The sequence below is a fragment of the Acinonyx jubatus genome, chromosome A1 (assembly GCF_027475565.1).
Source record: "Acinonyx jubatus isolate Ajub_Pintada_27869175 chromosome A1, VMU_Ajub_asm_v1.0, whole genome shotgun sequence".
NCBI lineage: Eukaryota > Metazoa > Chordata > Mammalia > Carnivora > Felidae > Acinonyx > Acinonyx jubatus.
In genome coordinates, this window is record NC_069380.1 from 72,353,415 (window position 1) to 72,374,658 (window position 21,244).

At 39.7% G+C, this 21,244-nt stretch overlaps 1 protein-coding gene across 4 annotated transcripts in view; it reads left to right on the forward strand.

The window, feature by feature from the left end:
* Window positions 1-21,244, forward strand: part of BIVM (basic, immunoglobulin-like variable motif containing) — a 77,927-nt gene that overhangs the window by 27,959 nt on the left and 28,724 nt on the right. For 2 of the 4 annotated variants that reach the window (XM_027065199.2, XM_015081188.3), the window contains exons 7-10: window positions 8,884-9,016; window positions 10,382-10,468; window positions 12,684-12,780; window positions 13,649-15,317. In XM_027065199.2, the coding sequence (XP_026921000.1) occupies window positions 8,884-9,016; window positions 10,382-10,468; window positions 12,684-12,780; window positions 13,649-13,942 (611 nt within the window). In that variant the 3' untranslated portion in view covers window positions 13,943-15,317. Of the gene's footprint in view, window positions 1-8,883; window positions 9,017-10,381; window positions 10,469-12,683; window positions 12,781-13,648; window positions 15,318-17,892; window positions 18,422-21,244 lie in introns of those variants that run through there. The other 2 variants (XM_027065200.2, XM_015081187.3) reach the window with 2 other exon arrangements.

The following is a 21,244-nucleotide window of genomic DNA, read 5'->3' on the forward strand; positions in this document are numbered from 1 at the left end:
CACATTTTAGAGCTATTATATGGCTAGTATTTTTTATAATTAACATACCTCATTTTTACCAACAAAATTATATACCAATAGAAATGTTACTGAACATTTTTTCTCCCAAATGCTCTATTTCTCCTTAGCACAAGGGTTTTGTTTCATTTTTAGATTGTTACATTTTTTTCTTTTTAAGAAAAGTATCTGTCAGGGGCACCTGGGTGGCTCAGTGGATTAAGCATCCAACTTCAGCTCAGGTCAATGATCTCAGGGTTCACAAGTTTGAGCTTTGTGTCTGCATCAGGCTCTCTGCTGTCAGCAGGAGCCTGCTTGGATCCTCTGTCCTCCTCTCTCTCCACCCTCCCCCGCTTGAGTGCTCTCTCTCTCTCTCTCTCTCTCCCTTAAAAATAAATAAGTAAATGTTTTGTTTTTTTTTAAGTTTATTTATTTATTTAGAGAGAGACAGAGAAAGCACGAGTAGGGAAGGGGCAGAGAGAGAGGGAGAGAGGGAGAATCCCAAGCAGGCCCCGCGTGGTCAGTGCGCAGAGCCCGATGTGGGGCTCAAACTCATGCAACTGTGAGATTGTGACCTGGGCCACAATCAAGAGCCGAATTCTTCAACGTTTATTTATTTTTGGGACAGAGAGAGACAGAGCATGAACGGGGGAGGGGCAGAGAGAGAGGGAGACACAGAATCGGAAGCAGGCTCCAGGCTCTGAGCCATCAGCCCAGAGCCTGACGCGGGGCTCGAACTCACAGACCGCGAGATCGTGACCTGGCTGAAGTCGGACGCTTAACCGACTGCGCCACCCAGGCGCCCCAAGAGTCGAATTCTTAACCAACCGAGCTGCCCAAGGCGCCCCGAAAAAATAATTTTTTTTTTTTTTTAAAAGCATCTGCCATGATGACTGTAATTGACATCAGTGTTACTGGAGTGTCATTGTCATCAAATAAGTGGGTTTGGGACGTTTGACTTTTTGTGAAAGAAAATGGATAATTTGGCCCTAAGACCTTTACGTTTATTTTCGCAAAATAAGTAGAATCGTTTTCTGGCCCAAAAGATTTGAACAGTCATTTTCTCGTTATTACAAAGTATAATAATGATTCTGTTCATTAAGCAGTAATTACTGATATAAGCCAGCACCTCTTCTGTGGGACTCTGACTCTTCTCTGGGGACTGCACGTGTGTGACATGTGGCCTTTTGCGACATGCATGCTCAATCCATAGAGTAGATATTAGTAGAGCTTAGTTTTTCTAAGTATGACAACAAACAGAAGTAAATGTTCTAGTATTTTGTTTCTGTGCCCCAAGAGGTCTTGTGTAACCACTTGGATGTGTCTGCACTGTGAATCATTAACCTAGAGCAGCGATTGGCAGACCTTTTCTATAAATAAAGGAATAATTGATGGAGAGGATGTCACACATATGTGTCTGAGACAATGGAAAAATACCATAACACAGTTCTCAGGGTGGTGTCCCAAGACTGCATTATGAGGAGGGGCCCGGGAGACACCAGCCTGAGACTCAGGATTTCTTTTCTTGCTTATTGCCTATGGATCAGAAGAGGATTTCATCAGAGAAGTTTGTAGATTTTTGTTGTATGAATATCAGGGCAGGTTCTATGCAGAGAAAGGTCAATAAAATTAAAGTAAATCAAGGGAATCATGAAGACTCAGAGGAATTATAATATGAAAGAAATGTGATATCAGAAAGAATATGATATCAAAGAAAATCTGAGTATAGCAGAAATGTCAGTTATGTAAATTTAATCAAATTCCCAAATTAAGAAACGTCGTTATTTATTAATGGAATGTAAGAAAATACTAATAGGGCCCCGGAGACAGTTGGTTTAGGAACCACTCTTCTGGAATTTTAAGCAATTTTTGTCCAAATGTCCTGTCCACCTTTAAGATTTTATGCCATACTTTTATTAGAAACTCTCATTTGCAGATTTTTGAGGGTTTGTATTTTATTTATTTTATTTATTTTATTTTTTGGGTTCTTTATGACTTTTTTAATTTAATGATTCGATGTGTAGATTAACTAGCGCCCCTAATAATCTAGGCTGTGTGGCACTGGGCTCTACAGACTTTTTTTTTTTTTTTTTTTAATATATGAAATTTATTGTCAAATTGGTTTCCATACAACACCCAGTGCTCATCCCAAAAGGTGCCCTCCTCAATACCCATCACCCACCCTCTCCTCCCTCCCACCCCCATCAACCCTCAGTTTGTTCTCAGTTTTTAACAGTCTCTTATGCTTTGGCTCTCTCCCACTCTAACCTCTTTTTTTTTTTTTTTTTCCTTCCCCTCCCCCATGGGTTCCTGTTAAGTTTCTCAGGATCCACATAAGAATGAAACCATATGGTATCTGTCTTTCTCTGTATGGCTTATTTCACTTAGCATCACACTCTCCAGTTCCATCCACGTTGCTACAAAAGGCCATATTTCATTTTTTCTCATTGCATCTACAGACATTTTTACCCGTATGTTTAAACTTCCTCCAACGTACACGAAGTCTTTTTCACTGAGGAGTGTTATAAACTACCTGTTCACCTATTCCCCTGACCCAACCCCTTTTTCTTGGCATGGGGAGTAGGATTGCTGCCATTTCTTCAAATGAATTTTAATAATATATTTTCACGGTTTTATTTCTATTTTCTTGTTCCCTATCACGATACTCGACTCCTATTTCTTTTTCTTTTTTTAATTTTTTATTAAAATTTTTTTAATGTTTATTCATTTTGAGAGAGAGAGAGAGAGAGAGAGAAAGGGCAAGCAAGGGAGGGGCAGAGAGAGAGGGAGAGAGAGAATCCCAAGCAGGCTCCACACTGTCAGTGCAGAGCCCATTGTGGGGCTCGATCCCATGAACTGTGGTATCATGACCTGAGCCAATATCAAGAATTGACGCTTAACTGACTGAGCCACCCAGGCACCCCTCTTTTTCTTTTTTTAAAATAAAGTTTATTTATTTATTTTGAGAGAGAGAAAGGTAGAGAGAGAGAGAATCCTAAGCAGGCTCTATGCTAACATCGCAGGACTAATCTCACAAACCATGAGATCATGACCTGAGCTGAAATCAAGAGTTGGACGCTCAACTGACTGAGCCACTCGGGTGCCTCCCTATTTCTTTTTCTGTGTGTATTTCCTGAAGGATAATTGATCCGCTTCCCACCGTGGAATTTTCTGGTCTTCCTTCTCAACAATCAGTTATCCTGCACAAACCCTGCTATATTGCTGAAGCTTTCCCTGCCACTTAAGGTGCCACTTCTTAATTGCTATAGGACTGATTATTTGCATTTGTCATTGGCCATTTGGCATATGCAGCCTTACGTTTCATCTTTTTAACGTGTCTGTCCAGCTCCTTGACCGCAAGGACTGCCTTCGGTAGCCCTTTGAGTCCGTATGTGGTGCCCTGTGACCTCGCTCATGCCGCCCTAGAACTTCTGATTGTAGTTAGAGGGAGGGGCGATACCTGTGTCAAGCAGAAGACTTTTCTGTTCTCCCTCTTTGTGGAAGAAAGAGTTCTAAAATTGGCTTTTCTCATTTGTCTCAGTGGACTGAGTAGTCTCATTTGTTCAGTAGTGAAAACCATTGTCACTGGTTGCTGTTCACTTGAAAAATACTTTGAAATGTATATTCTCTTTTTGTTTAAGTTACCCTGTAAGGACTGTTAGGCCTGTTTTCCTGGGTTCTAGGTTTCTTCGACTTTGTAACTCCCCAGTGTTTGCTGACCTGCTCATTTCCAGAGGTCCCTCAGTCAGTGGAAACTGAGCTCACTCATGGACTAAAAACAAAATACAGGGATTTTGATACAATTAGCAGATTTAACTGTTGATATGAAGGGAAGTATTTTTTTTTTTCAGAGATGTAATTACTCATAATAAAACTCTGAGTAAGTTGTCAGCAACTAGTTCAAACTAGTGGTTCAGTTTTACCATTATATTACTATTATTATTATTCTTCAGATACCTTAAAACTCTTGGTTCTCTTAGCTACCAACATTGATGCCTGGCAAATCTCGATTCATCTTATTTTTTAAGTTTATTTTGAGAGAGAGAGCACGCAGAGGGGAAGGGAAAAGAGAGAGAGAGAGAGAGAGAGACTGAGAATCCCAAGCAGGCCCCGAGCTGTCAGTTCAGAGCCTGATATGGGGCTTGAACTCACAAACCGTGAGATCATGACCTGAGCCAAAATCTAGAGTCGGACGCTTAATCGACTGAGCCACCCAGGCGCCCCTTGATTAATTTTTAAAAATCAGCTAGCTTAACAGTTATACTAATGTTCATGTATGCCATCTTTATTCTGGTATGTGTCATAACTCATTAATTTTGCGTAACAGAGAATAGCTACCTCTGCCCTATCCCGATATTACTCACAGATACTCTCACTGTGGCCACTGCTATGAGCTTACTACAGAACCTTCGCACATCTCGGCTGGATGATGCATTAATATTCTGCTCTCCTCATCCACTGGTTTCTCCAATTCTTATTAGACACTGTGGCGGGTAGATCTTTTCAAAGAGTAGTGCAAATAGATCCTTCTATTTTAGGAGCTCTCTAGTGCTTGCTTAAAGCATAAAATTGTTAGCATCACTCAAAGCCAATGCAGAGTGGCCTTTCACTGCTGTCCTACATGAACCAGTTGTATTTATCTATTTATTTATTATTTTTTAAATGTTTTAAATGTTTGTTTCTCAGAGAGAGAAAGACAGAGACAGAGACACAGCCTGAGCAGGGGAGGTGCAGAGAGAGGGAGACACAGAATCTGAAGCAGGCTCCAGGCTCTGAGCTGTCAGCACAGAGCTGGATGCAGGGCTTGAAGCCACAAGCTGTGAGATCAGGACCTGAGCTGAAGTCGGATGCTTAACTGACTGAGCCACCCAGGTGCCCCTGAACCAGTTGTATTTAAAAGATGTCAAGGGAGGAAGAGTCTTGTAGGATGATATTATGTGCTGGGTTAAAGAATCTGGTTCTTGTTTTTATTTATTTTTTAAGGAATGGAGGATTTTTTTAAATGTTTCTTTGAGAGAGTGCAAGAGAGAGCATGCACCTGTGTACATAAGCGGGGGAAGGGGAAAGGGGGGAGGGGGACAGAGGATCCAAAGCAGGCTCTGTGCTGATGGCAGGGAGCCTGAATTGGAACTCAAACTCACAAACTGTGAGATCATGACCTGAGCTGAAGTTGGACGCTTAACCGACTGAGCCACCCAGGCACCCCCTGGTTCTTGTCTTTGAACGTGTAAAATACATTCTGATGTATTCTTCTAGACTTCTCTACAGTTTTCCTATAGATGATCAATCAACCTGTATAGAACAAATTCACGCTAAAGAAACGAAAAAAAACCAGACTGTTTATATATTAACTTAACAGTGAGAGATATAATAAACCAAGGCACCGGAATTCTCTTGTCTGCAGCTCAGGAAATCTCCTCACCGTTCAGCTGGCCAGCTGATTCTCCTAGTTCTTTTCTTCTTCTGTGTGCCATACAGATCATGGTCCTGCACTTGGAAGTGATTGCTTTGTTACTTAAGTGTCAGATTTTTTTTAGAAATTCTCTGGTCTAGGCTGAACATCGTTCTGAATTTAGTTTCCATCAGTAATACATTGATATGTCTTCTCCTGACTGGAAGTTACGTCTTCAGATGACTACCTCAATGTAGTAAATACTGCATTTACTGTCTTTTTATTTCAGAGGGTGACATTTTTCTGACCTTGTCCTGAAATTCTTGGGGTGCTGTACGGTAGGCCTTGCTACGCTATCACACCCTAGATTCTAAAGTAGACGACTTGCTGTTCCCTAATTACATCCCTCCCCTGTAATGACTTTGTTTTTTCCTCATGCCCGTTCCTCTGTCCGGATTGCTGAAATCCTACCACTTGGTGAAGTTCTGTCTTGAATGTTCCCTTTCTTGATTCTTCAAACCTGATGTGCTCTTCCTCTGAATTACAACCCTTTTCTGTGGCTCTGTCTTATCCCACTCTATATTAAGGTTACTTGTTTTATCTTTCCTCTGAGGGCAGCTTCAGGTGCTGTGTATCACTTGCCTTTTGTTTGCCTGCGGTTCCTGGTATACTTAGTAGGTGCTCAGAAATTGCTTACTGAATTGAATTAAATGAAATTTTCCTTTAACTCTAGGCCAGTTCTCAGAATGCCAACATCAGCATCACCTGTGCAACTTGTTAGACATACTAATTCTTGGTCCCCACTCCAGACCTGCTGGCTCAGACACTCTGGGGTTGGGTACCAGCCATCAGGTGTTTAACAAGTCCTGTGTGTCAAGCTTGAGAACTATTGCTGTGGTCTTTCTAAAGAGGCATTATCCAACCTCTTTTTCAAGAGCTGGGTCTTCCATTGATAGGAAATATGGTGATTTTCAGATTGTGCTCAGGTGAGCCATGGGAATTCTATGGTGGTGCCTTGGTGCAGGGTCGGGGGAGAACTTGGGATCTAGATTCCCTACCTCCTTTTTGGCCACAGCAACTTGCTTTTGGCTTTTTTTATGCACTAGTATGCCATGTCAACGTTCCTTGCACCAGGGTTCCATATGGAAAAAAGTCTGAAAATTACTGATCTAAATTAGAGGTCATCAAACTACAGTCCTTTTTGTAAATAAAGTTTGATTGGAACACAGCCATATCCATTTGCTTACACATTGCCTATGGCTGTTTCCATGCTACAATGGCAGAGTTGAGTAGTATGAGTAGTGCTCATGACCCACAAACCTCAAATATTTACTCTCTGGCCCTTTAAGAAAAAGCTTGCTAATCCCTGCTCTAACTCAATCAGAACCTTGCAGTAAGGAGCAGAAACATCCCTGGCTAGCACTAAGCCCATAACCATTATGCTACAGAAGAAAAATCACCTCATGTCTTCTAGAAAATGAGGACATGGTCAAAGAGTGTTTACAGTGGACAAAAAGATGTGAAGGTTAATGAGAGCAAATTTTCTTAGTTATCTCATTTGCTTCTGAAATCCTGAATATATTCTAGGAAATTAGACTCATTACTATTCACAGGTGTTTTGTGTTACATTCGACTTAAAGAAGGGTAATGTGAAATACTTAAAGATAGCCATTAAGAAGCTAAAATAAAAATTCTTTTCATTAAAACTTTTAGTCATTTCGGAAAATTTTTTATGGGGCATTTTCACAATTTTAAGAAAGGTTTGAAGAGTTTTTTCTAAACCAACTATGTGTGTCACCATCTTTTGTAATTATTGGATCTGTTAGGAGACTAAATGCATACATTTATGTTTGCTCACTATCCTAGAACCCATCTGTAATGAAGGAAGTGACATACTGACCCTCTTCTGAATTTTAGTTCTGATGGTTCTTCATTTAGAGCTGCTCTTGGGTGTCAGTTTTTAAATGGTCAGGGGAGGTCAACCAAAAGCTGCAGAAAGATTTATCATTTGTCATTATGCAATAGAGATTTTAGTGGAAAAGATCACCTTGCCATACAGGTACGTTCTGGTGCTTCTGGCCATGAAGTAAAATCTATGGGAAAGACCTACATGAAGCCTTGGAGAAAGAATTTAAGCCAGAAATGTTATTGTCTCCATGGAGCCCACAAATCGTGTGTACCTACAGGGGTAGGGTGGGGTCCTGCCTCCTTAGCTGTGCTACAGCTATTGACCTGCTGTTTTTAGTGGTCTCCAACCATCTCAGTGGCCAGAAAGTCAATTAGAGAAACCACAAATTGCAAGCTTTCATCTACTTCACCTATTTTTAGGCTTTCCAGTTTTAATGGGCTATTTGTTCATGAATAATTTAGTTTCTTCCGGGAGATGCATGTTAATGAGACCTCAGTCAATGGCTTTAAATATTGAGTGCTGGTAAAAACTTACTGCTTATGATACTACTTTTGAAATTACTTCACAACTAATATAGCTGTGGGAAATATAAAAGAAGGAGTCTGTGGTATGACCAGCCTGTCTGAAAGATGTTCCTATCTCATTACTTGGCTTGAGAAACCTGTCCCTCCTGTCTGGGTAACTTTTGTAGAAACATTAAAGTGTGTATTAGCGGGGAAAGTCTGCATTTTTGGAGTCTGTGTACTATCTACCCATCAACATCAGTGCTCTTCAAACTGGGGACGTATACATTATTGGGGCTGTGTGAGATGACCACTGTGGAATGAGAAGAACATAATAGAATGTCATTATTTAAAAAAAAAACTTTTTTTAAAGTTTGTTCATCTTTGAAAGAGACAGAGAGAGCAGGCGAGCGTGAGTGGGGGAGGGGCAGAGAGAGAGGGAGACACAGAATCCAAAGCAGACTGCAGGCTCTGAGCTGTCTGCACAGAGCCTGATGCGGGGGGGGGGGGGGGGGGGGGGTGTCGAACCCATAAACCATGAGATCATGACCTGAGCTGAAGTCAGACACGTAACCAACTGAGCCACCCAGGCACCCCTATATTGTCAGTATTTTAATTTAATTTCAAAATTCCTACCTTTTGTATGTCTTCTATAAAGTCCTATTAGTACCATAGTATCCATAAACAAAAATGCTTCTCTCATGGGCATGTTGACTCAGAAATTTCCCGTGACAGATGTGCACAACCAGAAAAGTTGAGACCATTGTTGTACACACTAGGTGTTAGGTTTTATGTGGTAATTAAATTCTGTAGACAAGTAGGTGTTATTAGAAGATTTTGGTAAGCAAGGATGTATTTCAGGTCTTAAGTTTCCTATTCAGTTTATCTGAATTTCAGTCAAAAGGGTAAAACTGAAACTACATTTATTCATATTTTTGTGTATCTATAAATCTTCTCCTTTTCCCCCAGCAATGTCAGTGTCTTCCAAGTCATGTCTTCCCTTCAGTCCTTAGCTAGTCATTTGTGTAAAGCGTCCACAGTGCTTTATGGTTCCTCAGTTTGTTTGCTTTTGTTTTGTGTAGCTTCTGGGGCCTTGTCGAAGTTAACTCATGGATTGAAAGATGAATCACTGGCTTATATCTATCATTGCCAAAATCATTATTTTTGTCCAATTGGCTTCGAAGCAACCCCTGTTAAAGCTAATAAAGCATTCAGGTAAGGATTTCCATATTTTATGTGGATAACTCACTGAGAGAAGCATTTCCATATTTTATGTGGGTAACTCACCAAAAAAAGAAAGCATTTAGGAAATATTTAGTCACTCAGAAATTGGAAGCCTTGATTATTTCTTTCATTTGCATCAAGTTAGACTATGCTCTAAATATTTAGCTAGTTCTTTTGCAGAATTGCATTTGGTTAATTGGGCTTTTACATTATTCACTTAGATGCTGTTGTTCAGACTCGTGCAATGAAAGACATCTGAAAAACCACTTTTACCTTTATTACAAAATGATTGCAAAGGACTTCACGTATTATGTCACTGTGTTTTCATCCATTGTTCACATGGAAAATGAGTTAGGGGATCTTGTGTCAAAAAGCTGTCCCAACTGAGCACATTAAGAAGCATCTTCTTTCCTCCTAGTGAAAAATGTGGAATTTATCAGTGTTGTCCTGGGTGGGTAGCATCGGTCATTGAGGAGGAGGAGGAGAGGGCAGCTCTCTTCTTTTGGTGAAGGCTGAAGGTCAGGCAGGGAGAACATGGCTTCCTCATCTGGGGATAGGATGGGTTCTTTGAGGCTGGAGGCCATGCAAGCATGAGTCCCTCTCAAGGCACTGTGGGGTTGGGGGATGCTGGGGCAGTATCCTGAGATCTGGGAGAACCAGGAAGCTGGACATTATAGTTTTGTGAATGAGGAACAAGAGGGAAAGTACTTGATCTCTCCGAATCCTAAAATGTTTTATTCATCTCTCTGGAGGTGAGGTATATTGTTTCTTCTATGGTTTCATCCTGAGGCTTCACCTTACTCCAGACATCTATCAAACATAAAACATGAAAAAGTAGGTAGTCCAACTTTGTACCCATTAGGGGAGAGTTCCACACCTCTGCCTGTACCTAAGCATCACCTGAGATGCCTTTACAACTGTGCAAATCCCTCTAGATCTACTTGAATTTCCCGGAGTGGGATTTAGGCATCTGACTTTAGGGTTTCATTTTTAGGATGCCTTTTGAAAACTTCTAAATGCACAGTGAAAGGAGAGGAGTAGCTGAAGAATGCTTGTAGGATGCTAGGATTTTTTCTCTTTTTTTTAGATTCTAAGAGGTGGTATATTTCATTTTTTTTCTTTTTTTTTTTATCCCTAGATTTTATAATTGAGATCAAGACCTAAGTTTTATTTATGCTTTCTCTTTAATGGTCTTAAGAAGTTTGTTCAAGCTTAAACTCCAATTATCTATTCTAGTATTAATGAATGTCATCTTTGAATAACTTTAGTATATTTTTTATTAACATAGTGGAAGCAATATTTTCAAGGGAGTGAATGACCTTTATTAAGCCTACTTTTAATCTGTTTTATATTTAGCAGGGGTCCCCTCTCACCACAAGAAGTAGAATATTGGATCTTAATTGGAGAATCAAGTAGAAAACATCCTGCTATTCACTGTAAAAAGTATGTTAACTTCCCTTATTCTCTTTAATTTAGGTAAGATTTACATATAGTGAAATGCACAGATCTTAATTGTATAATTAGGTGGAGTTTGATAAATGAATATACCTGTGTAATCATCACTGCAATCAAGATATGGAACATTTTCATTGTATTGAAAGTACCCTCATTCTCCTTTCCTGTCAGTCCCCATAGACAGCCTCTGCTCTGTCATGATGGGTTGCTTTGCATGTTCTTGAAATTCATGTAAATGGAGTCATAAAATATTCTTTCTTATCTGGCTTCTATCATTTAAGTAACCTTGTGAGATTCATCTATTTTGTCATGCATATCATGATTTTTTTTTTTTTTTTTTTACTGCTGAGTGGTATTAACTAGTGTAAGTGTACCACGATTTTTTATCCATTTTTCTGTTGATGACCATTTGGATTATTTTGAGTTTGGTCTTATGTGGGTAAAGCTATTAGGAACGCTAATGTTTATATCGTTAGAAAATTTCTAGGTAACAGCTTCACTGAGATAAAATTCACATACCATAAGGTTCACCCTTTTAAAAATGTATACAATTCAGTGGATTTTAGTATATTCAGAGTTGAGCATCAACCACCACGATCTAATTCTAGGAACTAAAACCCCATACCCATTAGTAGTCACTCCCCAGCCCCCTCCCCTCACTCCCTGGCAACACTGATCTACTTTCTATCTCTGTGCATTTGCCTGATATGGACATTTCCTATAAATGGAATCATACAATATGTGGACTTTTGTATCTTTTTTCACTTAGAGTAATGTTTTCAGTGTTCATCTGTGTTGTGGCATAGACCAGAACTTCATTCCTTGATATGGCCAAATAATTTTCTGCTGTATGGATCTGCCACATTTTATTGTGCAAGTTTTTGGAGGACATGTTTATATGTTTTCTTCCTCTTGGATAGGTATCTAGGATTGGGGTTGCTGATTATAGGATAGCTGTGTATTTAAGAAGCTGGGAGAAAGTTCTCCAGTGGGGTTATGCCATTTTATACTCCTACAGGCAATGTATGGAGAACCCAGCTTTTCTTCATATCTTCTCCAATATTTGATATTGTTATTTTGTTTTTTTTTTTACTTATTTTTTTTTATTTTCCTGGCTTTATTGAGTTGTAATACACAAGTACAATGTATATATTTAAAGTGTACTGTGTGCTGATTTGATCTACATTTTGTGAAATGGTTGCCACAACCAAGTGTCAATTAACATATCAGCTCACGTAGTTACCTTTTCTGCCTATATGTGGTGAGAACACTTAAGATCTGCTCTCTCAGCAAGTTTCAAGTGTACCATACGGTATTATTAACTGTAGCCATTATGCTGTACAGATCTATAAGTTTGTTATGTTTTTTGATGGTATTGCAAATCGATACCATTTGCAATAAAAAATTTGTCTGTTTTCCAGGTTTATTGAGACGTAATTGACACATATCGCTATATAAGTTAATGGTGTAGAGCATGATGGTTTGATTTACATATATTGTGAAATGATGACTACAGTAGGTTAATGAAAGAATTCTCCTTGTGACGAGCACTCTTAGGATCTACTCTCTTAACAACTTCCCTGTATGTCACACAGCAGTGTTCGCTATAATCACCATGTTGTATATTACATCCCTAGTACTTATTTATCCTATAACTGGAAGTTTGTACCTCTTGGCACCTTCCTTTAAAAAATTTCACTTCTGAATTAGTTTCTGGTGGTGTACAAAAATGCAATCTATTTTTCTACATAGGCCTTGAATCTTGCATTTTTATCAGACTCACAATTCCAGTAATAGTTTTATAATCCAAAGTAATTTGTAATTGCTTTGTGTTTTCTATACAATCAATCATGTTATCTGTGAATAAACACATGTTAACTTTGAAATCTTTTGAAAACTCGACTCTAATTGAAACGGAAATATGGGCTGTTTCTACTCTAGCCTGCAGGATGTCATTTAACGGGTTGATAAATATGTATTTCATAATGAAAGTAGCCATTTTTTGAACTGAGAATCTTGGCAATAGTTGGTTAAGCAGACTTGTCATAAAAAAAGAATTAGGGCTTAGGATGTGGAACAATCTTGTTATGAAAGAATTATCGTTATGGTAATATTGTAGCAAATTGCTCATGTGAAAAGTTCCATTACAGTGGTATTTTGTACTTAGAGAAAAGTGTGCTTTATCCTTCCTTTTTCACTATAGGTGGGCAGATATTGTTACTGATCTCAACACTCAAAATCCAGAATATCTAGATATCCGACACTTAGAGAGGGGGCTGCAGTATCGAAAAACAAAGAAGGTAAGAACATCATTGTATCTGAAGATATTTCCCAAGCCGACAAAAGGCACTGTTTTACTCAGTACTCCTTAGGTTGTAAATAACAGAAATCCAGTTCAGATTATCTCAGATAGAAGAGTGAAAATTATGTTCAGGAAAGAGGGGTATCTTTAGAATGAAAGCACAAGGAGGATAGCCCGGAATCAGAAGGGTCTGGTACCTGGTAAAAGAATGGTGGCAGGGGCCAAGTAGCTTCTCTGTCTCATTCTTCTGGGAGTTATTGTTGTTCTTATCTGTCTGAATATTTACTTTCTGAAGATCAAGAACTTCAACTTATGTCTCCCTTTCAGGTGAGCAGTCTAGATAGGCTGAGAGTGGCCTGCCCAGGCTCAGTCCCATAGTTTTGGCCCAGCTTGGGTCAGATGTTCACTTCTGAGCCAGATGAACTGTGGCCATGAAGCAGAGTCATGTGTACAAACAAGGAGGCTTGGGGAGGTTTTCAGTGAAAGTAGATTGTGTGGATTGAGTTGACATTCCACTGATATGGTCCTACTAACATCAAGAACATATAGGAGACAGGAAGAGGAATGATCTTGGTGTTTGGATTGGGCAGATGGGGAAGCAGCAGTGTGTGTGACCAGTGGAGAGTCATATGGGTGGTGGTGGGGGGGTTGTTTTGGCTCCTGTGGGCATTGTTATATTTTTGTAAAGGCAGCTGGTCAAGAATGATGCAGGATAAGGTGATCTGATGATATCTGAAAAGGGTAAGTACTGTTTTGAGGCAGGTGAAGGGGGAAAAATAAGGCAATTCATAGGAACCCACATTATTAGTATAATTAATTTCCTTTCACTTTCTTAACCCAACCTTTTTTTTTTTTTTTCTTCTCAGGTTGGGGGAAATTTGCATTGCATCATAGCATTCCAGAGACTTAATTGGCAACGATTTGGCCTTTGGAACTTTCCCTTTGGAACCATTAGACAAGAATCACAACCTCCAACACATGCCCAGGGAATAGCCAAATCTGAGAGTGAAGATAATATCTCCAAGAAGCAGCATGAGCGCCTGGGCCGGTCTTTCAGTGCTAGTTTCCATCAGGACTCGGCATGGAAAAAGATGTCCAGTATCCATGAGAGAAGGAACAGTGGTTACCAGGGTTACAGTGATTATGATGGGAATGACTGACCATGTTGGGTATTGAACAACTTGTGTAATACACACAACTGCTCTATACAAGACTGCATTAAGACAGTAGAAGGTTTTATTAAGTCTACACTAAATAGGAACAGAGCTTGTGGTACAAAATATAACCTTGTAGTTCTCCAGTAAATAAGCTTGTATATGATTATGATGGGTGATTTCAGATATAGAAGCAGGTAAGCACAGATTATTGTCCTTTTAAAGAGTATATAAACATTATGGACAATTTCACAAAATCCAATAAAATTACATATAAACAAATCAAACACAAATTCACTAAATAGCATCATGATTTGAAATACTTAAGCATGAAGTGGTTTCTTATAACTCGATCGCCATACATTTGTTGCAGATAGTTTTATTCCTAAACTCAAGATAAAAGGTACCATCTGCCCTTTTAAAGAAAATTGGGGCTGTTGATTTCTAGCTTTTTCTCATGGTTAAAGCTCATTTAAAATTATTTAGCGAGTCTAGAATTCTTTTACTTGCAAGCAGCATCTTGCCTGCCTCATTTGTTTCCTGACTAACTTTTTCAGGATCCTCAATAAAGAGGCAAAGCAAAGACTCAAGAAACTGATCTTTTCTATTGGTACATTGATTCGGGATATTCTTGGCTTTCTTGACTTGGTATGTTACCATCCAACATTGACAAGATCTTCAGGCCTTGAAAGACTTCTGTCTACAGTGAACCTTGTTTTGGGATAGAATAAAAGAAAAGTGGAATTCAAAGTTTCTATATCCAAGGTAATCTGTGAAATGAGATCTTCCAATATTTGACTGGTCCCTGAGTGTGGAGTCCTATGTTGTTAACAGCATTAAAGATGCATTAGGAATGCCATTGCCACTCAGAGGACAAATATCCATATTCCCAACTCTGAGCTGCTTCCTTTTTTAAGTCATACAATTAGCTGTTTGTAGTGAGTGTTAAATAGTTCAGAAAGAGTGGATTTCGTGTATTTCAGCTCCTCTCTAGTTGATGTCAATTTTTCTTCCGCTGTCAGCCTGTGACATGTTCTTTCATTTCAGGGGCTGTTCATGACTCAAATCAGTAACTTGATTCTTACAAGGTGCTGAATATGTTGGTAACCATATTGCAATACACCTCAAGGAGAGGGTTCAGATTTTTATTTTTAAAATATTTTCATTTTCTTCTCTTTTGAATTTTATATCCATTTATCCACTCAGACAGGCCTAGCCTACAGACAGGGATATATATTGTGAAATGGTCATTTTTCTGAAGAGAATATTTTGCGTGAAATGCAAAGGACTGAGAGATTTGTAGGTTGTTGATTTTGTTACTTCACACTGGAACTTTTAAGAAGTTTTCATCAAATAAAGTTTTGTTTTCTACTTTTAATAATGTGAATATTGTGAACCTTTCTTTTACATAGGGAGTACCCTTGGAATTCGGTTTGAAGCCCGTGACAATTCCGCCTAAGTAGTATAAGAAACCATCTTATATCTGATTTTTATAATCAATGAAACAATATACGTTATGACTATAATTTTAGATTCCTGTAAGACTACATAATAGGAAGTAGAAAATTTAATTATATAAGCTTGGACCAAACAAAGTTGTCATTTTTGTAGGTCAAACATGGTTGAATATCAGCAGTTTCATAGAGTTTAATGAAATATTTAAGAGAAGAGGTAGATAGGAGGAACCAAGAGGAAAGGAGACAAATGCCACATGGAGAATACAGTGACACCTAGGAAAAGAGGATGAGTTTATACAGATTGCCTATTGGCCATAAATAATTTTAGAAAAGTCTTGATATATAGGATTACTTAATAACTTGATATACAAGTTTGGCAGTTATTAAGAGCATAGTAAGGTTTACAGAGACTAATTTTCCAAAAACTATATGGAAGTTACTGTACACTTCTCTTTCAAGATTAGTAACACTCCTGTCCTATTTGATTTATTGGTCATCTCTTCCTAGGAGTCTCCATAGAAGCACTGAAGGCTCAAATACTGGCTCTATACTTGCTAGCTGTATCACGTAGGGGAAGTTAAGATGAATATTTCTGTGTTTATTTCCTCATTGGTAATATGGGGATAATATCATGTATTTTACAAATTGTTTTGAAGAATAAATAAGTTAATGCACGTACAGTGTTTAGAACAGTGATTTGTAGATAGTCCTTGCTATCATTTCTCCAAAAGATGTGTATTTTACTGCTCAGAATGTTGATAGTGAGCCCTTTAAGCAGCATCTAAAGGAACCAATTCACTGTAAGTCAAATATACACCCCTTAGTTCCTGTTCCTTCAAAAGAATATTTTGTACTCAAGAAATGTTGCTCTGGTTTTAAAAGCACTTCTAATACTCAAATGCCTTCATTGGCTATTTGTTTTTACTCAGCTCTTAGGCATAAAAAATGTTCATTTAGATCAAATCCTGAAACTGTTCCTTTCCCTACTACTGTGTCCCATCTTTAGGCCAAGCTGGTGCAGCAGCAAAAACACTTCCAAATTTTCCTTTTCCCAGACACTTAACAGAGCTCAGGCAAGTTGCTCTGTGAGCCATCACAGTTTGTACATTAGTTTTACCCATAGCATATTCTCCTTCAATCATTAATTTAACACACTAATTTTATTTTAAATTCTTTTTTTAAGTTTATTTGTTTTGAGAGAGAGCGCGCGTGCACATGCATGAGTGGGGGAGGAGTGGTGAGAGAGAGGGAGAGAGAACCCCAGCAGGCTCCACGTGGGTCCCGGGCTGGGTCCATTTCAGGAACTATGAGATCATGACCTGAGCCAGGATCGAGTTGGACACTTAACCGACTGAGCTACCCAGGCCCCCCTCAACAAAATAATTTGAGCACTATGACCCCTTAGGTGTTTCATATTAAATCACTGACCTCAGAACGACCCCAGGGAGGTGGCATCTCCACTTTATTCAGACTCTCATTGGTGAAGAAACTCGCTTAGGATCATATGGTGTCTTCTACCATACAGACTGGGTGGCTTAAATAACACATTTATTTTCTCACAGTTCTGGAGGCTGGAAGTCCAAGATCAAGGTGTTGACAGGTTTGGTTTTTCCTGAGCCTTTCTCTTTGGCTTGCAGATGGCCACCTCCTAGCTGTGTCCTCACATGGTCCTCCCCAGTGTGCACATCCCTGGTGTCTCTCTCTGTGTGCCCCAAATTTCCTCTGATAAGGACGCCAGTCAGATTGGATTAGGTTTACCCTCACAACCTCATTTTAACTTAGTCACCTTTAAAAGGCCCCATCTCCAAATAGAGTCACATTCTGAGGTGCTGGCTGGGGTTTAGGGCTTTAACATCCAAATTTTAGAGGTGCACGCAACTCAGCCCACAAACACAGGGCTATTGTGTGGCTCACTCAGGATTTGGACCAAAGGCTGCCAGGCTTGCGGGGAAATTCTCTTTCAGGGGGTGCAAGATGTACTGGAGAGCTTTAGATTAGAGGCCGACAGAGGTCATTTAGGGGGTATTTATGGAATCCCTAAGTGTTGGGAGTGGGGCTCTAACAGTCAACAAGATAATTCTTGGTTTCAATAAGTTTATAATCTGCGTTGCAGGTGGGGGGGGGGGACAAAGAATAGGCAATTATATTAACCTCTGTAAAATACAAGTAGGAACAATTTGTGGGGATTATTCCACACATGGAGGAAATGCAAAACAAAACAAAACAAAAAAACAACATTTTGGGAAGTAGTTTTGCTAAAAACCAATTTTTGATAGTTTTGTCCTAAAGTTGGTATTAAGAGTTTGCAGAAGTGGCGGCCGGTGGCGGGGGGGGATGGTACGGAAAAACCACATGGAAATCAATGACCTCAGCGCACAGTTGCAACATCTGGCTGCGACAGAATGCCAGCGTGGAGCAAGCTCCGGAATGACAGGACGCACACACGGAGGCTGCACCGCCCCCTCGCTTCCGGAAGGAAAAGGCGCAGCGACTATACGTAGGGCTGTGAGGCGGGACTTCCGCCCTCAGCAGCTATTAAATGGAAACGGAGACCCGCCCGCCCAACCCATTTTGTGTGGGTTTACGCGTTAACTCTACGGGACAGTCGGTGTTGGGGGACCCCCTGGCTATTTGGTCTGCGTAGTCCCCTCACTGCTCTTCCGCTAAGAGGGCACACATTGGGGCCAAACCTTAGGAGAGAGGAGGACTGGCGCCTCCCTGACGCCGGCCATTCTCTGGGCTCCCGCCTTTCTTCCGTGAGGCAGTGTCAGCCGCCAGGAAGTGCCATTTTCGCCGGTGCCGGTTTTCCCTGGAAACCCTGTATTATTTTCCATCTTCCCTGGGTGGGAGCAGGGGGAGCCCCGCCCGGGGCCCTGCGGTGGTGCAGGCTGTGGTAGGATCGGAATAGACCCCCCGCCGCCGAGTGTCGCTGGAGGCCTCATGGGGGTCCAGGGGCTCTGGAAGCTGCTGGAGTGCTCCGGGCGGCAAGTGAGCCCGGAGACGCTGGAAGGGAAGATCCTCGCCGTGGGTATCCTTAACGCATCGTCGGTTCTCGGGTGCAGGGACCCGCGTCAGGCAGTTACTCCCGGCTCCCTTTTTTGGGCCCAGAGTGGTGTTGGCAGGGCGACGGTCTCCCGCGGGGTAGCAGTGGCATCTCCTTCGCGACGTTTTTTCTTCAAGTGTCTGCTTTCCCCCGCTTTGCAGGAGTGCCACGCTGGGCTGCAGTCCTCTGGTTTTATTACTTAGGGGCAGTGCTTTCCTCCTCTCGTCTGCAAAGTGGAGGTAGTAATAGTATCTGCACGCGGGGTTGGTATGAGGAGTAAAGGGGTTATTTAAGTGAAAGCTTAGTTAATATTGTAAAGGTTCAAAGCATCGGTCGGCCTGGGAGGTCAGCGTGGAGTTAAATGAGGCGGACTTCCTACCGGTAGTGTTGCTCGCGGGTCCTGAGTCCTGCTCCACTGCTCCACTTACGCGTATTAGAACAAGGATAGTGTGGACAGGTGTTTGACCTTTTTTTCTTTTTCAAAAGTAACTTTTACAATTTTTTATTATGAGTTTTGGACGAGGGAATTCATGTAGTACAACAGTGAAAAGATTTCAAAAGGTACACAGTGGCCTTTTTTTTTTTTTTTTTTTTAAACCTCCCGGCCTTTATGATAGGCTTTTAAAAGATTGTCGTTTGTGCATATGTCTGGCTGGTTTTGTGTGTGTCTTTGAAATTAAGTGTTTTTCTGCTTTATCAAAACCTGTGAATGCTGTTTCTGAAGTTTTGGTCTTTTTATAAGTTAAGCATCCTTCTCTCCCTCCTCCTCCTCCTTCACCTTTGAGTGGCTGTTCTGGAAGCTGGTGGTACCTTGTGCCAGTCCCTAGGTGGGCACAGGAGCTGTAATCTAGGAGGACAAGAGTCCTGCAAATACTTGCTGTCGGCGGTAAATGCAGTTTAAGAGTATGTGGGAGTCCTGCAGAAGGGGCCACTGAGTGAGGAGCTGTCATTTAGTGTGGAGACAACTTGTACACGATGTGACACTGATAGTTTTTCAAATAAAGTAAGATGATGATTACATTTTCTGCAGTGTGAGTAATCTTGAAATACACCCGTAATGAGTTTTGCCTTGCTTAAAAGTTTTTGAAGGATACCTTGTATCGGGAAAGGGAGAGTCTGTTGTTTTAAAGCAACGCGCTATTGCTGCCCTCTAGTGGTTCTTCACTGCTTTCTAAAGATTTTCTTCATAGAACTCTATGGGAAGGAAAGCAGTTTTCGGTGACAGGAACCCTTCAAACTTCAGCAAAGACTTAGGCATTTTATGTGGCAGCCTCTATGAAGAATTGATGATTCGTAAAATCACTGAGCTTACGCATGAAGTTCAGCATTCTGATTTTCTGGGAAAATCAAAGTAAGGAAGGTAAAGCATTTAATTTAGAATTCAGGTGACCTGTGTTTTAGATGACTCGGGAGCTCTTTTGGGACATGAAATAATTTTCATGAGGTTATTAAGTTTGTCTGAAAGAACAAACCATTTAAAGAGGACTATCAATGATCCTCCAGTTATAAATACAAGCTTATATATGTGTGTGTGTATATATATATATATACACATATATATACATATATATGTATATATGTGTGTGTGTGTGTATAATATATATATGTAGAAAGAATATTTGACTGCTGTCCTATAGTTGATTTTGCTTTGTTTCATTTTCTTTTTATTTATTTATTTATTTTTTAATTTGCATTCAAGTTAGTTAGCATATAGTGCAACAATGATTTCAGGAGTAGATTCCTTGATGCCCTTTACCCATTTAGCCCACCCCCCCTCCCACATCCCCTCCAGTAACCCTCTGTTTGTTCTCCATATTTAAGAGTCTCTTATGTTTTGTACCCCTCCCTGTTTTTATATTATTTTTGCTTCCCTTTCCTTATGTTCATCTGTTTTATATCTTAAAGTCCTCATATGAGTGAAGTCATATGATTTTTGTCTTTCTCTGACTAATTTCGCTTGCATTAATACCCTCTAGTTTCATCCATGCAGTTGCAAATGGCAAGATTTCATTCTTTTTGATTGCTGAGTAATACTCCATTGTATATATATACACCACATCTTTATCCGTTCATCCATCGATGGACATTTGGGCTCTTTCCAGCTTTGTAACATTTTCATGGGAATTCGAATTCAAATATCTGACCTATATTCCAATATTTTTGTCTTCTATGTTAATGAAGAAATTTTCCATGACACATTATGTTCATAATTTACTCTTGGATCCTTAAAATACATTTTTTTAACCATCTGTGGATGAGTGCCTTGTTTATTTATATAATCTAAATGCATCCAATAATAATTAACGGTTTAACTTTTGACTCTTGTGGACCTTAACATTTGTAAACTGCATTTAACTCTGTTAGCAAAATATTATACTCTCTTTAGGCTATACATACTAATGGAGATTAAATTTTAAATCACCTAACAATAGAACTAAAGTAATTTATCTTTTGTTTCAAAATGTTATTGGTCGTTTGGGTCTTATCTATGAAGTGATTCTGGCTTTGCTGCGGATTTAACTTTTTTCCAGCCCTGGGATGAATTTAATGCACCTTTTTTTTTTTAAATAAACTTATTGAAATTAGGCAAGTCAAAATATGCAAATATTTTCAGAATGCCTTATTTTATATAATTTTAAAAAGCAATTTCAAGCTGGAGCTTTCAACCCTAGCTGAGACCACTTAAGATTAATTAAAAAAAAAAAAAGACTCATCTCAGTATCTTTGATTTAGAATTTTAGGCATATCTATGTTCAGTAATCTATGAATTAAAAGTTTCCTATCCAGTTTGAAGAGTTGAGAGCCACT